Genomic DNA, 25000 nt, shown 5'->3' with positions numbered 1-25000 from the left:
AAAATCAAATTATATATTCATTATATATATATATATATATATATATATATAATATAATATCAAGAGATTCACTCACTTAATGGCCGAAACACATGTTTCTGATGGCTCCTCCCACGTCTTCAGTCGCATACGACGTGGTGGAAGCCACAGAAACATGTGTTTTCGCCATATAAGTGAGTGAATCCATTTATATTTTATTTAGCTCTAACCAACGTTATCGAGCACTCCGTACCTACAACTACCCACCAACACTCATATATATATATATATATATATATATTATATATATATATATATATATATATATTATATATTTCTATATATATTCGTGAGATATTTAAAGGCACGAATCTATAGAGTGCTTGACTGTTTTAGGAAACCTGAATTCTATTAGTATTTTCACCTCTTCCTATTCTTATTACGCCTGCACCATTGTTTCAGCAGTTCACCCCGTCATCAGAACATATTGACATGTCAGACACACACCACACACACATATATATATATATATATATATATATATATATATATATATAATAAACATTAAAATGTTTACTATCTTTACCCTTAAATTCGTGACCTGAAAGAGTAAGTAGAGAGGGAGGTATTGGAGAAGAAATAGTCGGAGAGAGAGAGAGAGAGAGAGAGAGAGAAGAGAGAGAGAGAGAGAGAGAGAGAGAGAGAGAGAGAGAGATACGGGAGATTAGAGGGGAGATAGATAGATAGATAGATAGATAGATAGATAAGAGAGAAAGCAAAGAGAGATAGAGAGAGAGAGAGAGAGAGAAGGGAGAGTAGAGGGGAGAGAGAGAGATAGATAGATAGAGTGATAGAGAGAGATAGATAGATAAGAGAGAGAGAGAGAGAGAGAGAGAGAGAGAGAGAGAGAGAGAGAGAGAGAGAGAGAAGAGATAAAGGATGGAATGGCGTCATTCATAAGATAACTAATGTCGCTACCGTAGAGTCTAAATCCTCGATACTTGCACTGCCCACCCACCCAGTGACGATTACAGTATCGATTACTCCATTTGTCAGTATAATCCCCGGTCAGATATTCCTATATCCAGGTACTTTATCCGATTACAAGGGGAATTTCCGTATCGTGCTAGTCATAATTTGTCTGTAAAAAACTGTAACTATTCATCTTCCCTGTCAACGATTAGTAAGCAGGCAGTCTGTGTACTCGTCTCGATCCCACGAGCTCACCAGAGAACATGATGCAAAACGTTGGGTTGTATTGATGATGTGTGTTTAGCTAAAAAAGCAAACTCACAACATCCGCCAGCCGGATATAACGTGCGACAAAAATATGTGTAGGCTTAACGTTTATAAATAGAACGAAGATAACGTCAATCTGGTATTTGTTATTGTTTTTTGCCATCCATGTTTATGAGTAATTCTCACTAAACTGTATTAACCAGACAAAAACGTTCAATGTGATACATTATTTTATGTGTTGGTCCGTTATACATCCGGATGGCAATGTTGTGAGCTTCTAAGCCAAGCGCATTCTATCTATAGTTTGGTTAATACAGTGAGATTAATTTGTGAGAACTACTCATAAAAATGGCTGGCTAAAAACATATTTTCTTTCACACGCACTTCCTCTCTTGTGCGGCTCTGAGGTCAAGTGGTATGACACGCGCGGATCAGATGGTCCTGGGTTCGAGCCTCGCGCTCGGCGCATAGTTCAGTCCTTGGAAAAGGCTCTTTACTCACATTCTCTCACCGTACTCAGGTGTAAAATGAGTACCTGACCGTTAACAGCGGTGTCTTTGTCCGAAAAAAATTGTAATATCGCCTAACAAGCGGCATGTCCCGTCCTTCATTTTAAATGTTGCTGTTGACCAGGGACCCCTTGTAAAGCGCTTTGAGCACATTTAGTGGATATTGCGCTATATAAAGCTCAATTAAAAAATAATTTATATAACTAACACATATTATTTTATCTTTTATATTGTATTACAGAATGACTGACGACATGAAAAACTTCAATCAAAGACATCTGCTGACAAGGGTTGTGTAAAATAAAGAAGTCCCTCTTTAGATGGACCCACGCACGTCAAGGAAATATTGCTACGCGTCCCTTTCACACCCCTCGGTCAAGGACGCCATAGCTCTGCACAATGTCTCCATTCTCAAGCTGGCTCTTTTGGGTATGTAGCAACGTGTACATATATACAGGTCTGATACCGAACGTAATTGTGGGCCTTTTCATACACTTTTACACAGGGAAGTCAAGAAAATATGTCCAGAAAACTCCTTTTTTGGTTTTGAATATGAAGGGCATAATTCAGATTTATAATGTTTTTCTCCTATGTATACACGTTTATGCTCGTCGGAGGAGTATTTCATGAGGGCGTCCGCCATTGATTCGATAGTTTAGAACCAGTTACTAAGTTACGATGCGTCATTGCAAAGGAAGTGGCGTTAAGACTGTTGAAGCGTATTACAAACAAACATTACCACGAATTGGAAATAAACGAGTGTAGCTATGTGGCCATGACGGGGGAAGTGACGTCACGACTGTTGAACCCAATTGGCATTATGTTTAGGAGTTTTGAATACATGAATAGTGAATTGTGTTCCTTACATTATATTATTATAAATCCGTAGTGAGATCAACTTTGGAATACGGAACTCGTATTTGGTGTCCTCTTTTCAAACGACAATCAATAGTTAAAACTTAGTTAATAGTTTTGGAAAATCTTCCAAAGACGAACAACTAAATATTTAGTCCCGTCCTACATGTTAAATGTTGCTGCTGACCAGGGACCCATTGTAAAGCGCTTTGACCACACTTAGTGGATATTGCGCTATATAACGCTCATTTTAAAATATTTAAAAGATTTTAAATATATCTCAAATGAAGATAAATTGAAAATAAAAATAAAACTACCATCACGTAAGTCCAGAAGAAATACAGGCGATCTTACACTTATTGATTACAAAGATTTTTTAACTTAAAATATCGAGCTTTGAGCTTTTATATAGCGCAATATTCATTAAACGTGCTCAAAGCGCTTTACAAGGGGCCCCTGTCCAACAGCAACATTTAACATTTAGGACAGGACATGACGCCTGTAAGGCGATTTTATAATTTTTTTCGGACAGAGACAACGCTATTAACGTCCAGAAACTCCTTTTACACCTGAGTACAGTGAGAGAATGTGAGTAAAGAGCCTTTTCCAAAAACTCAACAATGCGCGAACCCAGGACCTTCCGATCCAAAAGCGAGTGTCATACCACTAGACCACATTAGCCACACAACTTATTCAAGAATAACGCTCACTCGAAGTGATGATTTTAAAATATTGAATAATAATAATAATAATAATAATAATAATAATAATAATAATAATAATAATAATAATAATAATAATAATAATAATAATAATAATAATAATAGATCTCTACTGTCCATAAATATGGCAATTTGTCATTTAGATACACTTGTTATAACGCTATATGATAACTATAACATTGAACAGATATTTCACTCCTACTTATTTTCTCTGTCTCTCTCTCTCTGTCTCTCTCTCTCTCTCTCTCTCTCTCTCTCTCTCTCTCTGTCTCAATACATCCATTCGCCGACATTCATTCATTTCAGGAACACTGAAGTCATGGAATAGTATAAATTACTATACAAAAAATGTGGGAACTATAAATGCTTTCAAAAATGGCATATATAGATAGGGAACTGTACTCTTTAAAATATGATTTCTTTTGATTGCTCAAGATAATTTGTTATGATGGTTAATATGCCCCCCCCCTCTCTCTCTCTCTCTCTCTCTCTCTCTCTCTCTCTCTCTCTCTCTCTCTCTCTCTCTCTCTCTCATGATTGATGAAATATTTTCTTTCTTTTAAAAAAAAATTTATTTTTCTCCATATCAATTCATATAATTTCATGCATCTCTTTCTCATTCAACATTATCCTTCCATTCGTATTTGTTGTAGCTTAAAAAATTAGCTTTTATATAGCGCAATATCCACTAAACGTAATTAAAGCGCTTTACGAGTTACAATGGCGCCTGTTAGGCGATATTACCATTTTTTCCAACATAGATACAACGCTGTTAACGGCCTGGTAATCATTTTACACATGAGCACAGTGATAGAATGTGAGTAAAGAGCCTTTTCCAAGGACTCAAATATGCTTATGATCAACAGTCTGTGTTAAAAAGAATTGTTTTTAAAATAGACCAACTTGGCCTTTTGTTTGTATATATACAATGTTGTGTATTTACAATGTTCATGCATTCATTTGATCTTTTCTTTTCTATTGTTTTTAACTATGATATATTTATATAATCAAAAACATCAGGGTATTTAAAGTTTTTTTTTGGCCTATGTAATCCTCAATGACTATGATTAGGATAAGAAATAATAAACCCACCAAAAACAGCATGTCGAGATATTATTCGAGATTCCTTCAATAATATGAAATTACCTTAAGGCTAATTCATCATTTACATAAATCCTATTGACACGATACAATCTTGTTTCTGCTTCTGTCTTTCCATTATTTTTATTTCCGTAAGATTTCGCAATAGTGTATAATGGTTCATTGCCCCTCCCCCCTCCTTACCTCCCTTACCCCCACCCCCTCCTCGTCTTGTCTCATTGTAGTATTGTGGTAGTCATAAATAAATGGAATTTAAAATATAATATAATATAATGTAATATAATATAATATAATATAATATAATATAATATAATATCGTATGGTATGATATATTATATTATATGTTATGATATTATATAATGTAAAGTGACATGATATAATCTAATATACTACTATTATACAAAATAAATAATATCATATAGCCTAATATATATATATATATATATATATATATATATATATATATATATATACTTATATATATATTAATATATATATATATATATATATATATATATATATATATATATATATATATATATATATAATTTTCTGCAATATTAGAAAATAGATTGTATACAGAACAATGTCTGACTTGCTGACTAACAGCCTCTCACTTTCGATGTCATCCGGCATAGCAGTGTCGGCCATTCTTCTTATTCTTGCTCTGATTTGAACATTCTCCAACTACATCTGTCTGATGCCTTTTCTCTGATGTTTGAAAGCTCTGCCAGTGATGCTAATCAGGTTTTGCCATTGATACATGGCATTGTGGGAGTCTTTCAGTTCTTTGTATTCATTAAACGAGCTATTTTTATCGTGCCAAATAACAATACTAGCTTGCGAGTATACGATTATCTCATTTCTTTGTATTTATTAAACCAGTTGCTTTTATCGTGCTTACGAGTATACGATTCTTTCATTTCCTTGTATTTATAAAACGATTTTTTGTCGTGCCAAATAACACTACGATCTTGCGAGTATACAATTCTCCCATTTCTTTCTATTCATTAAACGAGGTGCTTTTATCGTGCACATTAACGCTACGAGATTGCGAGGATGCGTTATTGCACGATAAATATATAACGAGTGGTAAAACACACGCTTCAGGTTAGAAGGTCTGAGGTTCGAGTCCCGCTCTGAGCCATAAGAATTTTACCGGTATTGTGTTTGAGTGATAAAAAAAAAATCTATTTATGTGTTAGTTGGGTGTGAAAATTTTTTGGAAAATCCTGAAAATGGCTGGGAAGGAGAGAGTTAAAAGAGGAATCTAAAACGATGCCAAACAAAGCAGAAAGATAATTACAGGGGGGGGGGGGGGGCACTCCAAATCAATGCGGCTATGTGGTCTAGTGGTCTGACACACGCTTCAGGTTGGAAGGTCTGGGGTTTGAGTCCCGCTCTGAGCGGCGCATGACTAGACGTCCAAGTCCATGTAAAATACACTTTACTCTTATTATCTCACCGTCCTCATGTATAGAATGAGAAGTTTGCCGTTAACAACATTGTCTCCGACCGTCGTAAAAAAATGTAATATCGCTTAACAGGCTTATGTCTCGTCTTACATGTTAATTGTCGCTCCTGGTTAGGAACCCCTTGTAAAGCGCTATGAGCAAATTTAGTGGATATTGTGCTATATAAATGCTCGTGTTTAAAGTTTTTTTTTTTTATTTTGACATTTATCGCATTAAATATTTCATTTACTACCTAACCTAATGTGTACATAATGTTTAAAATATAATCCTTTCAGTATCGGAGTTTGCCCAGCAGTTGGCGGCTGTTCACGAGCTGTTCTCCAAGGAGGTTCAAGATATTGTTAACACTTTCCGGAGAAGGAGTTTCGAACTGCTAAAGAAACGGTAAGAAGGTGAATCTGTTATTTCACATATTTTTAGCTTCTCCAAACGAATATATCATACCATACATACAAAATCATCAACCCTGACTATGAATACATACAAAATCATCAACCCTGACTATGAATACATACAAAATCATCAACCCTGACTATGAATACATACAAAATCATCAACCCTGACTATGAATACATACAAAATCATCAACCCTGACTATGAATACATACAAAATCATCAACCCTGACTATGAATACATACAAAAACATCAACCGTGACTATGAATACATACAAAAGCATCAACCCTGACTATGAATACATACAAAAGCATCAACTCTGACTATGAATACATACAAAAGCATCAACCCTGACTATGAATAACATACAAAAGCATCAACCCTGACTATGCAGCTATATACAGACTTTCCACATGGAGGGAGTGGGACAATCATGCAACTGAAGCCGTTGAGAAGAACTGCCCTATGGAATTGAGCTCCCCATGAATGAATGGGTAACACTCACTGAACAGAGCACGGGCAAAACTCGGGAGAGCAGTTGGAAGCACGAACAAGTGGGGGGGGGGGGGGGGGGGGCGTGGTGGTGGCTGAGACTAGCTTGTGGATGCTCAGAGCAGACGATGGAGCATATCCTTAGAGAATGCCAGGACGGGCCCAGCTGCACTGACCATGACCTAAGAGTCTGCTCCACAGATGCTGTGGAGTGGGTTCGGTGTTGGAGCGACAAGCCTATGATGATGATGATGATGATGATGATGATGATGATGATGATGATGATGATGATGATGATAATGATGATGGCCATGCATACAGTACATATATTACCTGAAATCAAAAGTTATAAAAAGGGGAGATAAATAAGGCTGGAAAGTCATAGAATTAGCTGAGCTGGCTGGCCCAGGACAGAGATGCATGGAGGAACTTTGTTGGCGCCTTATGTTCTATCAAGGAACCAAGATGATAAGTAAGTAAGTAAGTAACCGTCAACAGTACACATAATTCTAAACCTTTTGATACCACAATCAGCATGATAGAGCAATTATTTCAACAGTTATGAAACTTTGAACTTTCAATTTTTTTGGTCGCATTTCAATAAATAGGTCAAAACTCCATTTCAAATCCCACCAACAGCATCGATTATAATCTCAACAACTCAAATTTCATGAAATTCCACTACACAACACTGGCAAATCGCCTAATTTGTTTTTTCAAGATTGTGACTATATTAAAAATTTAGGAATTATTACATTAAAAATGCTAAATATGACCTTAAAAAAACAATTGTAAACATTTATTAAAAATTTAAATAAAGTCACAAATACTTAAATAGGACATCAAATAAAACCTATTGGAAGAACAAAGATTCGACTTACATTTTACCATTTGTTTCTATTTCTATACAGGCCTGTGGAGTCATCGAGCACTGTTTTCAAAACGTGGGAGGCTTTGTTATCCGAGACAGAACTGGACGCCCAGGTAAACCATTACAACCGTGTTGTTTATTTAAAAAAAGCACAAAAAAATAGAGCTTTTATATAGCGCAATGTCCACTAAATGTGATCAAAGCGCTTTACAAAGGGTCCCTGCCCAACAGCAACACGAGAAATGTAGTAGGAGACATAACGCTTATTAGGCGATATTACAATCTTTTTTCCGAAAGAGACAACTCTGTTGACGGCTATTTACTCATTTTAACCTGAGTACGGTGAGAGAATGTGAATAAAGAGTCTTGTCCAAGGACTCAACTATGCGCCGAGCGATGCTCAAACCAGGACCTTCCGATCCGAAAGCGAGTGTCATACCACTAGACCACATAGCTGCATCTCTTGGGAGTGTTCCTCCCCCCCCCATCCCCCTGTAATTATCTTTCTGCTTTGTCTGGCATTGTTTTAGATTCCTCTTTTAACTCTCCCCTTACCAGCCATTATCAGGATTTTCACCCAAAATTTCACACCCAACTAACACAAAAATATTTTTTTTTATATCACTCAAACACAATAGCAGTAAACTTCTTGCGATACATAATTTCTTTAGCAAAACATGCTCTACAACACACTGTTCATTTTCTTTAAATTTTATGATGTCCAAAAGAAATTTGAATTAAAAAAATGTTGGTTGTATCGTAACGAATGTGACGATTTTCCTTTAGTTGGCAAGGAGAGGGTTAAGATTTTTATCGGAGTGCAGAGTGTAATCCTAAACTTGATACTACTCGTAATATCGTCATAAAAAAATAAACTTGACACTTTGATATCGTCACAAAACATAAACTTGACACTTTGATATCGTCACAAAACATGAACTTGACACTTTGATATCGTCACAAAACATAAACTTGACACTTTGATATCGTCACAAAACATAAACTTGATACTTTGATATCGTCACAAAACATAAACTTGATACTTTGATATCGTCACAAAAAATTAACTTGACACTTTGATATCGTCACAAAACATAAACTTGACACTTTGATATCGTCACAAAACATGAACTTGACACTTTGATATCGTCACAAAACATAAACTTGACACTTTGATATCGTCACAAAAAATAAACTTGACACTTTGATATCGTCACAAAACATACAAGCCACGATCATGAAAAGAAAGTAAAAAATATGTTTTCAATAGTACAGCCATTAACAACAGTTTAACCCTCTCCTTACCAACCATAGGAAATTCGTCACATTCGTTACGATGCAACCAACAATTTTCTCATTCTTTTTAGTTTAGTACATCACAAAATTAAAAGAGACATTTTTGTTATAACTATAAAAACTTGCCACTGTGTTTAGAGCTCGTTATGCTGAAGAATATGATGTATAGAATGTACTTGTTGCTTTTCTGTTTGAGTAAGAAAAAATCATTTTTACACTGGGTGGGTGTGACGTTTCTGGAATAATTCTGAAAATGGCTGGAAAGGAGAGAGTTAAAATCGCTTACAGATCTCAGAGTAACAATTGATGCCATTGGTTGAAATATTGAACACAATTCACATTTCACTTTCTTTTGGTGGTCATCGCTTTGTTGTTATATGACGTAATGTTTAAAAGAATTAAAATTTAGCTTTTCTGTATATATATATATATATATATATATATATATATATATATATATATATATATATTATATATATATATATATATATATATATATATATATATATATAGTGCAATATCCACTAAACGTGCTAAAAGCGCTTTACAAGGGGTCTCTAACAACAGCAGCCACATTTAAGATGTAAAACGAAGCACATGACGCCTATTAGGCGATATTACAATTTTTTTCGACATAGACAACGCTGTTAACGGCTAGGCACTCATTTTACACCTGAGTACGGTTAGAGAATATGAGTATAAAGACTTTTCCAAGGACTTAAACTAACTATGCGCCGAGCGAGGCTCGAACCCAGCAGGACCTTCCGGTCCGAAAGCGAGTGTCATACCAGTATAACCACATCGCCCGTTTTGGTCAGTGTTAACCCTCTCCTAACCAACCATAGGAAAATTGTCACATTCGTTACGATGCGACCGACAGTTTTCTCATTCTGATTTCTCTTGTACATCACAAAATGTAAAGAAATGCTTTGGTTACAGCTATAAATACTAAACACTGTGTTGTAGACATCATTTTGCTGAAAACATTCTGTATAGAATGCACCGGTTACTTTTTTGTTTGACTAAGAAACGTCTATTTTTCTGTTGGGTGGGTGTGAGTTTTCGGAGGAAATTCTAAAAATGGCTGGTAAGGAGAGAGCTAAACTTTGAGATTAAGAAAGCTACGATATCAGATCCCCGTGAAGCCGACAGGTGGGAAAATGGCACCAATTTCTTAATCTTTACTAGCACCAGTTTCATGACCAGGGATTATAACGAAAGAGTGTTTTTTTTTCAAGCCGTTCGTGATTTGGAAATTGATATAAGACTGGCTTTACGTCGAGATCCAGCTATTTATCCCTGTATATTAGCTAGAGCTCGTTATAATCCCTGGTCATGTAAAAACGGTAGGGCTGCCTGAAGCCGGTGATCGTAAAATACTAACGAAAGATTGAAAATGGTGAGGCTTTGTATGAGAACAAAGCAGACAATGGACGTTTCGGGTGCATTATACTTTATTTGTTTTCCACGTTTATTTGTGTATTGTTGTGCTGACGAAGGGTTTGTACCCGAAACGTCCATTGTCTGTTTTGTTCCTATACAAAGTCTTTCCATTTTCACTCTTTCGTTAGTATTGTACGATCACCGGCTTCAGGCAGCCCTACCGTTTTCTACATGACCAGGGATTATAACGAGCTCTAGCTAATATACAGAGATAAATAGCTGGATCTCCACGTAAAGCCTGTCTTATATCAATTTGCAAATCACGAACGGCTTAAAAAATCACACAAAACACTTGAGCTTTTATATAGCGCAATATCCACTGAACGTACTCAAAGCGTTTTACAAAGGATCCTGACCAACAGCAACACGTAATGTGTAGAACGAGACATTATGACGCTTGTTAGGCGATATTACATTTTTTTCCCGACAGAGACAACGCTGTTAATTGCCAGGTACTTATTTAACACCTGAGTACGGTGAGAAGATGTGAGTAAAGAGCTTTTCCCAAGGATTTATTTAACTGTGAGCCGAGCGAGGCTTGAACGCAGGATCTTCCGATCCGAAAGCGAGTGTCATATCACAAGACCACATAGCCCCAGTTTCATGATGACCGAGATTATGATAATGAGCTCTAGTTAACAAACAATCAGTCAGTTCTTAACGCAAAGCCGATCTTATTAATATACTGTAGCCATCGTTAACTTGTAGCCTGACATTAAAACCCATTAAGACTTATAGATAGTTCGAAGTTGACTTCACTCAGGTCTTTGTTATTGTTTTTTTTTTTGTTGCCATCCGCGTGTATCCGCACTAAACTGTATTAACCTGACTATATACGATCATGTTACACACAGTTTTGTGTGTTGGTCCGTTATACTTGCGGATGGCAATATTGTGAGCTTCTTAGCCAAGCGCATACTATCTATAGCCTGACATTAAAACCAATTAAGACTTATTATACGAGTAGTTTGCGTCAGTTTTTTAAATTTTTTTGCACCGTCTTGTGAGTTGTCGTTAGTAGAGTAGAGCTCATGGGAACAATTGATTCCGTTGGTGGAACTAAATTATATATATCCCAAGAGGCAGTTTTAGAACACTCAATGTATTTCTATGGTTAGAAGAAGAGTTACATTTGTCTTATTTGTCAATCAGGAAGGACGATGTGGAACCCGTTAGACAAGAAACATTTTCATGATGATGATGATAATAATAATAATAATAATAATAATAATAATAATAATAATAATAATAATAATAATAATAATAATAATAATAATAATGCTGATAAGCGCTATAACTCCAAGACACCAGACTCAAAGCTCTATGTTCATCTTACATGAACAAAAGTTGTCAATTTGAGAGCGTTTTCGCTACAACTTGCTATTTTGACAGTTTGTAGTGATAGAAGCAGTCTTCGTAGATGATGTAATCTGGGTATTACAACTTAAGTCATTCAATTAAAGACGTATCAAGACAGACACTCTCGTGTGTTGTCTATTTGGTCGGATAGGGAAGGATCGACTCTAGATTCAACTCACACTTTGTTCTCTTTTGTGGTCGTGGACTTGTCTATTGACGTCATTTTATTTTGTCCGTGCCAGGCCATGAGTCTACAAGGGCTCCATTAAGACCCAGAGTCGGAAACTGATTCCAGAATCAGTGCATGACATAATCAGTCGGAAGGTGAAAATTTTGGATTTGCATATTTTTAATTTTTTGTTCTGAAAGAATATGTGATCCCTCGTCTCAAAACGGTTTTAAGTCGCGATGATTAAAATGTTGAATATATAGAATTTACAGCCAGAATTTTAAAATTGGGTTGAGTGTGTCTGTTTTATTGAGCAGAATGAATATCATAATTTGGTATGCTGAATTAACAGTAATTCAGCATTTTGACCAGTTTAGCTTTAATTTTTGAGAATCTGATTTATCCCGACATTATACCATTTTGAGACGGCCGGTCACATATCCTCCCCAGATCATTTTAATCGTTATTTAAAGTAAATCGGGTGATTTTTCATGAAGTCATGGTCAGATGTATGGGAAAGGTGTCCAGCAACATTTCTCAAATTTCATACTTTTTCAACTTGACTAGCTGTAAAAAATATTTAGAAGTGAAATTAAGCTTTGATATTTCCCGAAGATGTACAAAAAGGGTTGATTTAATAATTTATGACAAGAACTCATTTTTGATAAAAATTGACCTACTAACTAAACTTGGCGATATCTCAGTTCAAACCTTTTCACCATCCGATGATTATGTCATTCATCATCATCATCATCATCATTGCCTTTTTCACCCTGGGTCAGGGTATAGGCCACAAACAGTTTCCATCCTTCTCTATCCCAAGCTAACTTTTTTTTTATCTCGTTCCATGGTTTACCACTTCTCTGTATATCAGATTCTTTAATTCTTCTCCATGTTCCTCGTGGCCTTCCCCTTGATCTTCTGCCCTGAGGGTTCCAGTCCAATACTTTCTTTGTAAAAGTGGAGTCATTCTTTCTAAGCGTGTGTCCCATCCACCTCCATCGTCTTCTTCCTATTTCCTCTCCCACTGGTTTCTGCTGTGTTCTTTTCCACATAATCACTATAACTTAATTGGATGCTCTTTTCAGGCCCATATGGATGCTGCGGGACTGTTGATAAAGAACGTCTACCATCCCTTACAAGGGGTGGCCTCCCACAAGAACAGGCAGTCCGATATGCTGGCCTCCTTCAGGGGCAATCTGGACTCGTTGGTTCACGAAATGGCAAGAGATTTGGATAAGGTATGAAGCGTTATTCTAGCTCTCTTCCCTCTTTCTTTCTTCTTCTCTCTCTCTTCTATCTATCTATCTCTCTTTCTCTCTGTCTCTCTCTCTCTCTTTCTTTCTTTCTTTCTTTCTCCCAATCTGTCTCTTTTCGCTCTTTTATTTTTCCTCCCTCTATTTTTTCTTTTCTCCCTCGCTCTCTATCTCTCTGTCTCCCTCTCTCTCTCTCATTTTCTCTCTCTGTCTTCATCTCTCTCTCTCTCATTTTCTCTCTCTCTCTCATTTTCTCTCTCTGTCTTCATCTCTCTTCTCTCTCCATCCCCTTTCTCCCCTTTCTCTCTCTCTCTCCCTCTCTCTCTCTCTCTCTCTATATATATATATATATATATATATATATATATATATCCTCCCTCTATCTACTATCATCTTCCTGTCCAGTATAGACATATCGCAGGCGGACTGATAAACGATGGTGTCACCTATTCAATAATATCAAATCTATTGGAAAGAGTGTAAATCTAAAACTTCGAAATGTCAACAAAGTTTTGACTTCCTTATAACCACCATTTTGTTTTTTTTTTTTAATATATCCATGGTTCAAGCTGACACTTAATTTGACATCGCTGTTACTGCTCTCTTGGTAAAAACAATCCAATTGTAGACAGGTACCAGGTTATAGGCAGATATGGATTTGTAAGAATGGAAGTACTAAAAGAACGTCTAACAGGCAATTTGGATAATATGAAATGGATGTATTGGCCCAATGTCGTGCTAAAAGAGCGTGCGGAGCATTTTATAAGGCCTTGAGCGTGTGTGAATCAGTGGAAATGTCTCTCTCTATATATGTACATTTCGACGTGTATGCAGGTCTGACATCCGAACTCATTTATGAGCCTAGTTTGACATTTATTGTAATGGTCAATATTTTTTCATCATTTTTGAGATTTCCATTACAACAATGGGCCCATTAGGATTCAGGTTATCAGACCTGAAAATAAATGCACGTCGGTACATATCTATCTATTAATTAATACTTAACTTTGAAGCTAAAGATAACTATGTAATGGGAAATTTGGATTTTGAAATAAATTTGGTCTCGTCATTAGATATCTAGTCATTATCCCGTCATCTAAAAATAGACATTCGCTGCCACTCCTTCGCTGTTATTGTATATAGACGGTCTATATATTTTTTTCCCCTGGCGTTCGGTGTTAATGTATTTCATTTTTTAGCTCGTTTCGAGACAGATTACTAGCAACCGAACGCCATGACAGCTACCAAAACGAGGACTAATCTACCGTACTCTGAAAAAAAAAAACTACATATTTAAAAATTTGGCCAGAAAACTCGACCTTCAAATATCGATCGATTTAAATGACTCTCATCTTGGCAAAAACTCTCAAACCCGAGACTTCGCCGAAGTCCTGGGTTTGAGAGTTTTTGCCAAGATGAGAGTCATTTAAATCGATGGATATTTGAAGGTCGAGTTTTCTGGCCAAATTTTTAAATATGTGTCTTTTCCAAAGTACCACAGTAATGTTTTAGGATCTCCATTGGTCGCATTGCTTGACGTATTGAAATTGCTTTCAGTGCAAAAAAAAAAGTATTTAGGATTTACGATCGTAATAATGTGACGAAACGCCTTTTCTACATTCTGTTCAAAAGATATTTTAAAAAGATAATATCATATCATATTATATTAAATCATGTCATATCTACAGCATACTATATCATACATAATATCATCATCAAATCACATAACATATCAACAATCATATCATATCATCATCAATCAATCATAATCATATCATACATATCATCATATCATATCAACATCAATCATATCATATCATATCATATCATATCCATATCAATCATATCATATCATCATATCATATCAACAATCATATACATATCATATCAATATCATATCATATCATATCATATCATCATATCATATATATCATATCATATCATATCATATCATATCATATCATATCATATCATATCATATCATATCACATCATATCATACAATCAATCATATCATATCATATCATATCATATCATATCATATCATATCATCATCATTCATATCATATCAATCTATATCATATCATATCATATCATATCATATCATATCATATCATATCATATCATATCATATATCAATCATATCATATCAATCATATCAATCATAATCATATCATCATATCATATCATGTCATATCATATCATATCATATCATATCATATCATATCATATCATATCACATATCATATCATATCATATCATATCATATCATATCATATCATATCATATCATATCATATCAATCATATCATATCATATCATATCATATCATATCATATCATATCATATCATATCATATCATATCATATCATATCATATCATATCATATCATATCATATCATATCATATCATATCATATCATATAATCATAATCTATATCATATCATCATTCATATCATATCATATCATATCATATATCATATCATATCATATCATATCATATCATATCATATCATATCATATCATATCAATCATATCATAATCATATCATATCATATCATATCATATCATATCATTCATATCATATCATATCATATCATATCATATCATATCATATCATATCATATCATATCAATCATATCATATTCATATCATATCATATCATCTATCATATCATATCATATATCATATCATATCATATCATATCATATCATATCATATCATATCATCATCATATCATATCATATCATATCATATCATATCATTCATATCATATCATATCATATCATATCATATCATATCATATCATATCATATCATATCATATCATATCATCATTCATATCATATATCATATCACATCATATCATATCATATCATATCATACATATATTCATATCATATCATATCATATAATCATATCATATCATATCATATCATATCATATCATATCAATCATATCATTCATATCATATCATCATATCATATCATTCATATCATATCACATCATATCATATCATATCTATCATATCATATCATATCATATCATATCATATCATATCACATATCATATCAATCATATCATATCATATCATATCATACATCATATCATATCATATCATATCATACATTCATCATATATCATATCATATCATATCATATCATATCATATCATATCATATCATATCATCATATCATATCATATCATATCATTCATATCATATCATATCATATCAATATCATATCATATCATATCATATCATATCATATCATATCAATCATATCATATCATATCATATCATATCATATCATATCATATCATATCATATACATATCATATCATATCATATCATATCATATCATATCATATCAATATCAATCATATCAATCATATCATTCATATCATATCATATCATATCATATCATATCATATCATATCATATCATATCATATCATATCATATCATATCATATCATATCATATCATATCATATCATATCATACATCATAATCATTATCTTCATATCATATCATATCATATCATATCATATCATATATATCATATCACATATCATATCATATCATATCATATTATCATATCATCATATCTATATCATTCATATCATATCATATCATATCATATCATATCATATCATATCATATCATGTCATGTCATTCATATCATATCATATCATATCATCATCATATCATATCATATCATATCAATCATATCATATCATATCATATCATATCATATCATATCATATCATATCATATCACATCATATCATATCATGTCATATCATATCATATCATATCGTATCATGTCATATCATATCATATCATATATATCAATCATATCATATATATCATATCAATCATATCATATCATATCATATTATATCTGTCATATCATATCATATCAATCATGTCATATCATATCATGTCATTTCATACCATATTATGTCATACATATATCACATCACCATATCATATAATTTCATATATATGTATTATATATAAAATCATATCACATCACATCAATAACATCACGTCATATCTTATCATAATATCATATATATATATATATATATATATATATATATAATATATATATATATTTATATATATAAACACACATATATATATATATATATATATATCATATATATATATATATTATATATATATATATTGTTTCACAACATATCATACCATACAATATTATAATTTGAATCGAAAGTTAAATGATAACGGATACGAAATGCTAAATTTTCTCACTTGATAAAATATTATATTCGTTCATATTCCTTTAAAAAAATAAATCGTATCAATATATCATACTTTTCTAAAACAAAACAAAAAAAAAAAGATCAATTATTAACTCACTCAATCCTAGAGATTTTTGATAATTTTCAAAATTGGAAAAAAAATGTATTAAAAATGAACATGTACATAGATAGTTTTATTCAACTACCATTAACATGTAAAAACTAATAAACATTAGCTTTGATACTACGCCTATAATTTGTCTCAGAAAAATGTAATAAATAGGCATGGTGTAAAAGTATCCCGGGTAGACTACGGATATAGTCGGTGTTAGGGTTTAGTGAGTTAAAGCACTCAGACCGGGGTCTCGCTAGCTCAGGGGGTAAAGCACTAGCTTCACACACAAAGGGATCAGGATTGATCCCAGGTAACGTTTGGATTTTTGTTCCTGACCCCCCCCCCCCCAACCCCCACTGTCTATCTACTCAATAGTAATTGGGCAGTTAAGTCTCTTACTACCGTTGTGATAAACTGACGCTCTTCCCAACGGATAGCAAGAATTGCTATTGTCCGCGTTAAGCTATAAAATCAGGTTTAAACTCCGGCTGTATGGGTATTATCCAACGTGTACTTATTTTTTCATGTGTGACAACCCACATTATTATGCGGCTGTGTGGTCTAGTGGTATGACACTCGCTTTCGGATCGGAAGGTCCTGGGTTCGAGCCTCGCGCTCGGCACATAATTGAGTCCTTGGAAAAGGCCCTTTAACTCACATTCTCTCACCGTACTCAGGTGTAAATTGAGTACCTGTCCGTTAACAGCGTTGTCTTTGTCCGAAAAATTGTAATATCGCCTAACGTTATGTACCGTCCTACATGTTTAATGTTGCTGTTGACCAGGGACCCGTTGTAAAGCTCTTTAAACACGTTTAGTGGATATTGCGCTATATAAAAGCTCAATTACAAAAAATATTATGGGCAAATTTTTGTAATGAAAATACTCGCAATTCTACACAACATATTATTGCTTCACAATATAATCTGAGACGTCTTCAGATTGTCCAAAACAGCGCTGCCAGTATTCATGAAGCGTAGTTGCGACTCTACTTCATGACCTGCATTGGCTGCCTGTAGGGAATGAGATTAGCGGAAGAGTAGCGTCCCTTGATTGGAAGTCACGAGCGGAAAAGTTATTAGAGAGAGAACGTCATGTTGGTTGTGCGGCATGAGACATTCACCCAAAGCGAGGACGAGAGAGACGCATGCGCAAAGCCATTTTGACATTCTCTCTGTAAGGTGACGTCCAATCAATGGACGCTACTCTTCCGCTAATCTCATTCCCTGTTGAGAAAAGGATTAAATTCAAAGCTTGTGTTTTAGTGTATCGTTGTCTTGAGGGTACTGCCCCTTCCTGCCTTTCGGAACTAATTGAAAGATATTCAAAACCCCGCCCCTTACGTTCGGCCAGTGATTCCACTAAACTAGTTGTCCCTCGAATTCGGAAAAATGCTGGAATGAGATCCTTTTCTCATTTCGGACCCTCTATTTGGAACGCCTTACCACAGAGCATTCGTGAAAAAGAATCTTTGTCTATTTTTAAACGTTCGCTTAAATATATATCTGTTTCGTCTTTAGTAGATGGTATGAGAAGCAAGACAGGTCTGTCTGGTTTCTGTAGTGTGTTGTGTGTGCGTGCGTGCGTGGTGTGTGTGTGTGTGTGTGTGTGTGTGTGTGTGTGTTTGTGAATGAGTATGTTTCAGCCAAAGTAATTTGTAATTTAAGCGCTTCGAGTCTGGTGCCTCGGAGTTATAGCGCTATATAAGTTTTCAGCATTATTATTATTATTATTATTATTATTATTATTATTATTATTATTATTATTATTATTATTATTATTATTATTATTGTCTATTACAACAATGTTAAATCAAACTCATGACTGCGTTCGCCTATCAGAACTGATAATATGGGCACGTTGGTCTAATCCAATGGCGTTGACGAAAACTATTTCGAGAAAATAATGATTATTTACAAGTTGGATTAACTCTCTCTCTCTCTCTCTCTCTCTCTCTCTCTCTCTCTCTCTCTCTCTCTCTCTCTCTCTCTCTCTCTCCCCTTACCAGCCATTTTCAGGAGGATTTTCCCCAAAACATCACAGCCACCTAACACAAAGATATATATTTTACCACTCAGACAAAATAGCAGCAAAGTTCTTGCCATAAATAATTTCTTTAGCAAAACATGCTCTACAAGACGCTGTTCATTGTCTTTAAATGTTATGATGTACAAAAGAAATTTGAATAAGAAAAAGGTTGGTTGTATCGTAACGAATGTGACGATTTTCCTATAGTTAAACAAAAATCATGCCCTTCCGCCACCACACCATAAGATATCGTCGTCTAGGCATTCCATGAAGGAATATAGATATTTCATCAAACAAGATAAGATGTCTGGTTGCAACAGAAATCACCAGTGTTGTACAAGTGAGCAAATTGGAGGTTGATAATCTTGTCAAGGAAAAAAAAAGCCAAAGTGCCTGAAGCGGGGCTCGAACCCGGGACCTTCCGGGCCACAGTGCAATGCCTTAATCACTCGGCCACCTCGCCCCCTCCCCCCTAGTTGGTAAGGAGAGAGTTAAAAAAAAACAAATAATAATGATAATATATACTTTATTCATAGAAGAAAATGAAAATTCGTTTACAGCGAAATGACATTTTTATGTATCATAATATTACAACTCAGTACTTTTCTACATACAAAAAACTCTAACAAAACACATATTTAACATTTCCTGAGTTCCAGAAGTCTTTGTGAGGTTTTGCCAAGAATTGTGTCACTTTTTTTTTATCAATAAATGTTTCAAGAACGATTTTTCTATCCAAATTTTAAATACGTAGATATTTATATTTCTTCAGAGGACGGACGGTTAGCCGTTTGCATTATCGTATTGATACACCTTCTTTTTATATTCCATTTCCTCCTCCTCCTCCTCCTCCTCCTCCTCCTCCTCCTCCTCCTCCTTCTTCTTCTTCTTCTTCTTCTTCTTCTTCTTCTTCTTCTTCTTCTTCTTCTTCTTCTTCTTCTTCTTCTTCTTCTTCTTCTTCTTCTTCTTTTTCTTCTTCTTCTTCTTCTTCTTCTCCTCCTCCTTCTTCTCTTTCTCCTCCTTCACCTCCCCCTCCGTCACCTTCTCCTCCTACTTCTTCTTCTTCTTCTTCTTCTTCTTCTTCTTCTTCTTCTTTTTTCTTCTTCTTCTCCTCTCCTCCTCCTCCTCCTCCTCCTCCTCCTCCTCCTCCTCCTCCTCCTTGTTTTTCTTCTCTTCTGGTCAAAGTGTAAAAAAGGCTTTTTGTCAATGTGGACGACATGAGACCATACCAGATGTCCCATTTAATCCGACCATCTTTAAGAGGCTAAAATTGAAGACTGGTTTCATAAAACTACCTAACTCTGTTTTTCCTGATTTTGAGATATTGAGGTTTATTTCCCCTAAAATTTCTCATTCGTTCTAATGTTTTATCATATTTAAACTTCAAATTCACACAAATCTACAGAAATTCTTGTTCCAATTGATGCTTAATATAGACTATAATTTACATTTCAATTTTTCTTATGGATGGCAAATCTCAAAAAGTAGGAAAATCAACTTAACGAGTTTTGGAAAACCAGCCTTCAATTACACTCTTGCGTACAAAGACGTAATCTGAAAATATCGACCGTTGAATACCAGGATTCCAAATACAGACTTGAAAGAAAAACAACCCAAAGATCACACACATACATAGATACACAAAATGTTTTGGAGTATTCTTACAACAGTTTGCCGGCTACGTGGTCTAGTGATACGACACTCGCTTTCGGATCGGAGAGTGCTTGGTTCGAATCCCATTCTGAGGAGCGCATAGTTTTAACTCACATTCCGCAAATTTACAGGTTTGAAGGGTTTTTCTTTTTTTTGTTGTTGCCAAAATAAGGGTCATTGTGGGACAGCGTAGCTCAGCGGTACGGTCTTTGCTTCGTACCCAAAAGGTATCGAGCTCGATCATCCGCCGCTTCGCTGTGTGGCCTTGACCAAGTTACCTCGCCTTATCTCAATTTACAGCGCTGCACTGCGGCTGACGCCTGGGTTATTCCAGTCTTCCTTTGGAATAGACACTAGAGACAAATTTCCCATATAGGATGAATAAAGGGAATTTAAAAAAAATATTTTTTATTAAATTGATATTTGAAGGATGAGTCTTCTGGCCAAATTTGTTAAATTACGAGTTTTTCCAGAGCGCGCAGTTAAGTGATAAATAACCACGAAACGTGTTCAAACTGCTTTACAAAGGCTCCCTCTAGCCATAACATTTAGATAGTATAGACAGAATGAAGTTGACGTCATTCTGGTCTTTGTTATTGTTTTTTTTGCCATCCGCGTTTATGAGTAATTCTCACTTAACTTATCTAGGCTATAAACGTTTAAGGTTACACATAGTTTTGTGTGTTTGTCCGTTATACTTCCGGATGGAAATGTTGTGAACTTCTTAGCCAAGCGCATACTATCGATACGCTTGGCTAAGAAGCTCACAACATTGCCACCCGGAAATATGACGGACCAACACACAAATCTATGTGTAACCTTGAACCTTTATAGCCTTGCTCATACAGTTTAGTGAGAATTACTCATAAATGCGGATCGCAAAAAGCAATAACAAAGACCTGAGTGACGTCAACTTCATACTATCTATAGGATTAGGCATGACGCCAGCTAAGCATTATATTACAGCATTCTTTTGACAAAGACAATACTGATACCAGTCAGGTACTCGTTTTACATGAGTACGGTGACAGAATGAGAGTAAAGTGTCTTTTCCAAGGACTCAACTTCGCGTTGAACAGCTCAGAGCAGTACTTCGAAAATAATCTTTACTCACAATCTCCCACCGTACTCAGGCGTAAAATAAGTACCTGGCCGGTAACAGAGCTGCTGTCCACGTCAAAATGAAATGCAATATAGCCTTACTGGCGTCATGTCGTCATGTGCGGCTATGGGGTCATGTGGTATGACACTCGCTTTCGGATCAGAAGGTCCTGCGTTTGAGCCTCTCTCGGCGAATAGTTACGTCCTTGGAAAAGGCTCTTTATTCACATTCTCTCATCGCCTTACAATGAGTACCTGGCCGTTAACAGCGTTGTTTCTGTCTGAAAATAATTGTATTGTAATATTATTATCGTCTTACATACGTCATGTCTCGTTCTACGTGTTACGTGTTGCCGTTGGTGAAGTGACCCTTTGTAAAGCGCTTTGAACACAGTGGATATTGCCCTCTATAAAATCTCGATTATATCTCTGCACTTATTTCTTAAAACACATTATGCAATGTTAACAAATAGCACATACTGTGTTCTTTAATAAAACTGCAGATCTCGTGCTATAGATAGTATGAAGTTGACGTCACTCAGGTCTTTGTTATTGTTTTTTACCATCCACGTTCATAAGTACTACTCACTAAACGGTATTATCCAGACAATAAAAGCTCATGAATACACATAGTTTTGTGTGTTGGCCCGTTATACTTCCGGGTGGCAATGTTATGAACTTCTTAGCCAAGCGCATACTACCTATATGTTATGACTACAGATACGGGGGCGAGTGCCATAACATGAGACCAGACATTGTGCTGTTATGTGGTCTTGTGGTATGGCACTCAGTTTCAGATTAAAGGGTTCTGCGTTTGAGCTTCTCTCGGCAAATAGTTGAGACCTCCTTGAAAAAGGCTCTATATTAACATTGTCTCACGTCACTCAGGTGTCAAATGAGTACCTGGCCGTTAACAGCGTTGTCCCTGTATGAAAATAATAGAATTGTAATATTATCGTCTAACAGTCGTTATGTCTCGTTCTACATGTTACGTGTTGCTGTTGGTCAAGGGACCGCTTGTAAAGCGCTTTGAGCAAGTTTAGTGGATATCGCCCTATATAAAAGCTCAATAGGATTCAATAGTCTGATGTCACGTCCGCCCAGCAACCAGCAGCTTGGTTCTAAACAAAGAAATTCGGTACTTTTTTTCTTCATGCTGGCTAGAACTTTTTCACATGTTATGTGACACAATGTAGACTCTATAAATAATAGTCAAAACGATCAGATATATAATGTTTTTCTCCTCTGGATACACTTTTATGCTCGTCGAAGTATTTCATAAGGGCGTCCATACGCATTGTTCCGATAGTTTAGAGTGATTCATTTCATTATTTTACTCTCGAAATCAAGGATGAAAGCTCAATATGATTAATTATTTATTCATTAATAAATATTAATGAAATATGTAAATGTCTTTTGTGTGGAAATATTAAAATTACAAATATTCTTTAAAAAATTCAAAACACCAAAATACAACCTTTTTGCCACAGTTTTCAATCTTCTATATTTAGAAATAGGCCTTGAGGGTAAATGACCTCGAGCAGAAGTTAATTTTGTCGTTGACGTCAGAGCTATACCAATGATAAACGATGCTTAAAAGAGAGAGATAAGAGATGAGAGAGAGAGAGAGGGAGAGAGAGAGAGAGAGGGGGGGGAGGGAGATAATGATCTATAGAGAGAAATAGAGTGAAAGAGATTCAAAGAAAGAGAGAGGAAGAGAAACAGAGAGGAAGAGAAAGATATATATATATATATATATATATATATATATATATGTATATATATATATATATATATATATATAGAGTATATATATATATGTATATATATATATATATATATATATATATATATATATATATATATATAGAGAGAGAGAGAGAGAGAGAGAGAGAGAGAGAGAGATAGAGGCAGAGAAATAGAATCAAAAGAGAGAAGAGAGAGACAGAGAAATAGTGCGAGAAAGAGAGAGAGAGAGAGAAAGAGAGAGAGAGAGAGAGAGAGAGAGAGAGAGAGAGAGAGAGAAAGAAAAAGATAGAAAAAGTTATAATTATATATATACGTATATATATAAATAAATATATATATATATATATATATATATATATATATATATAATAAGGAGAGAGAGAGAGAGAGAGAGGGGGGGGGGGGGGGGGGGGGGGGGGGAGAGAAAGAAAAACATAGAAAAAGTTATATAAATATATATATATATATATATATATATATATATATATATATAGAGAGAGAGAGAGAGAGAGAGAGAGAGAGAGAGAGAGATAGAGAGAGAGAGTGTGGCACAGATCAATAGATTTAATTTTCTTGTAATAATGAAATCGGTGGTTTTGAGACAGACAATCAAATGGAACACGAGACGTTTTCATGATATCGTATTGCCATTTCTTCTTTACCATCGTATCTATCATTTCGGCATTATAAGGCTTATAAACTAGACGGGATGTTCATTAACCCTCTCCGTATCAACTATAGGAAAATCGTCACATTCGTTACGATGCAACCGTCACTTTTCTCATCCAGATTTCATTTCTTTTTGCTATAGCTATAAAAACTTGACATTCTGTAATAGAGCAGCTCATTGTCGAACATTATTATGTATAGAATGTACTTGTTGCTTTTCTGTTTGAGTTAGAAATGTCTGTTTTTGTGTTGGGTGGGTG

At 34.9% G+C, this 25000-nt stretch overlaps 1 protein-coding gene across 1 annotated transcript in view; it reads left to right on the top strand.

Moving 5' to 3' along the window:
* Positions 1–1968: 1968 nt before the first annotated feature.
* The window catches only part of LOC144977963 (uncharacterized), a 504761-nt gene continuing 481729 nt past the window's right edge, over positions 1969–25000 (top strand). Inside the window, exons 1-4 of the mRNA XM_078923372.1 lie at positions 1969–2156; positions 6156–6264; positions 7679–7751; positions 12994–13146. Coding sequence (XP_078779498.1) covers positions 2048–2156; positions 6156–6264; positions 7679–7751; positions 12994–13146 — 444 coding nt within the window. The 5' untranslated portion in view covers positions 1969–2047. The remainder of the gene's footprint in view (positions 2157–6155; positions 6265–7678; positions 7752–12993; positions 13147–25000) is intronic.

The sequence above is a fragment of the Berghia stephanieae genome, chromosome 8 (genome assembly GCF_034508935.2).
Source record: "Berghia stephanieae isolate SIO BIC M18660-M18661 chromosome 8, UCSD_Bste_1.3, whole genome shotgun sequence".
In the NCBI taxonomy this organism is placed as follows: Eukaryota; Metazoa; Mollusca; class Gastropoda; order Nudibranchia; family Aeolidiidae; genus Berghia; species Berghia stephanieae.
This window is presented reverse-complemented; position numbering and strand designations above follow the sequence as displayed.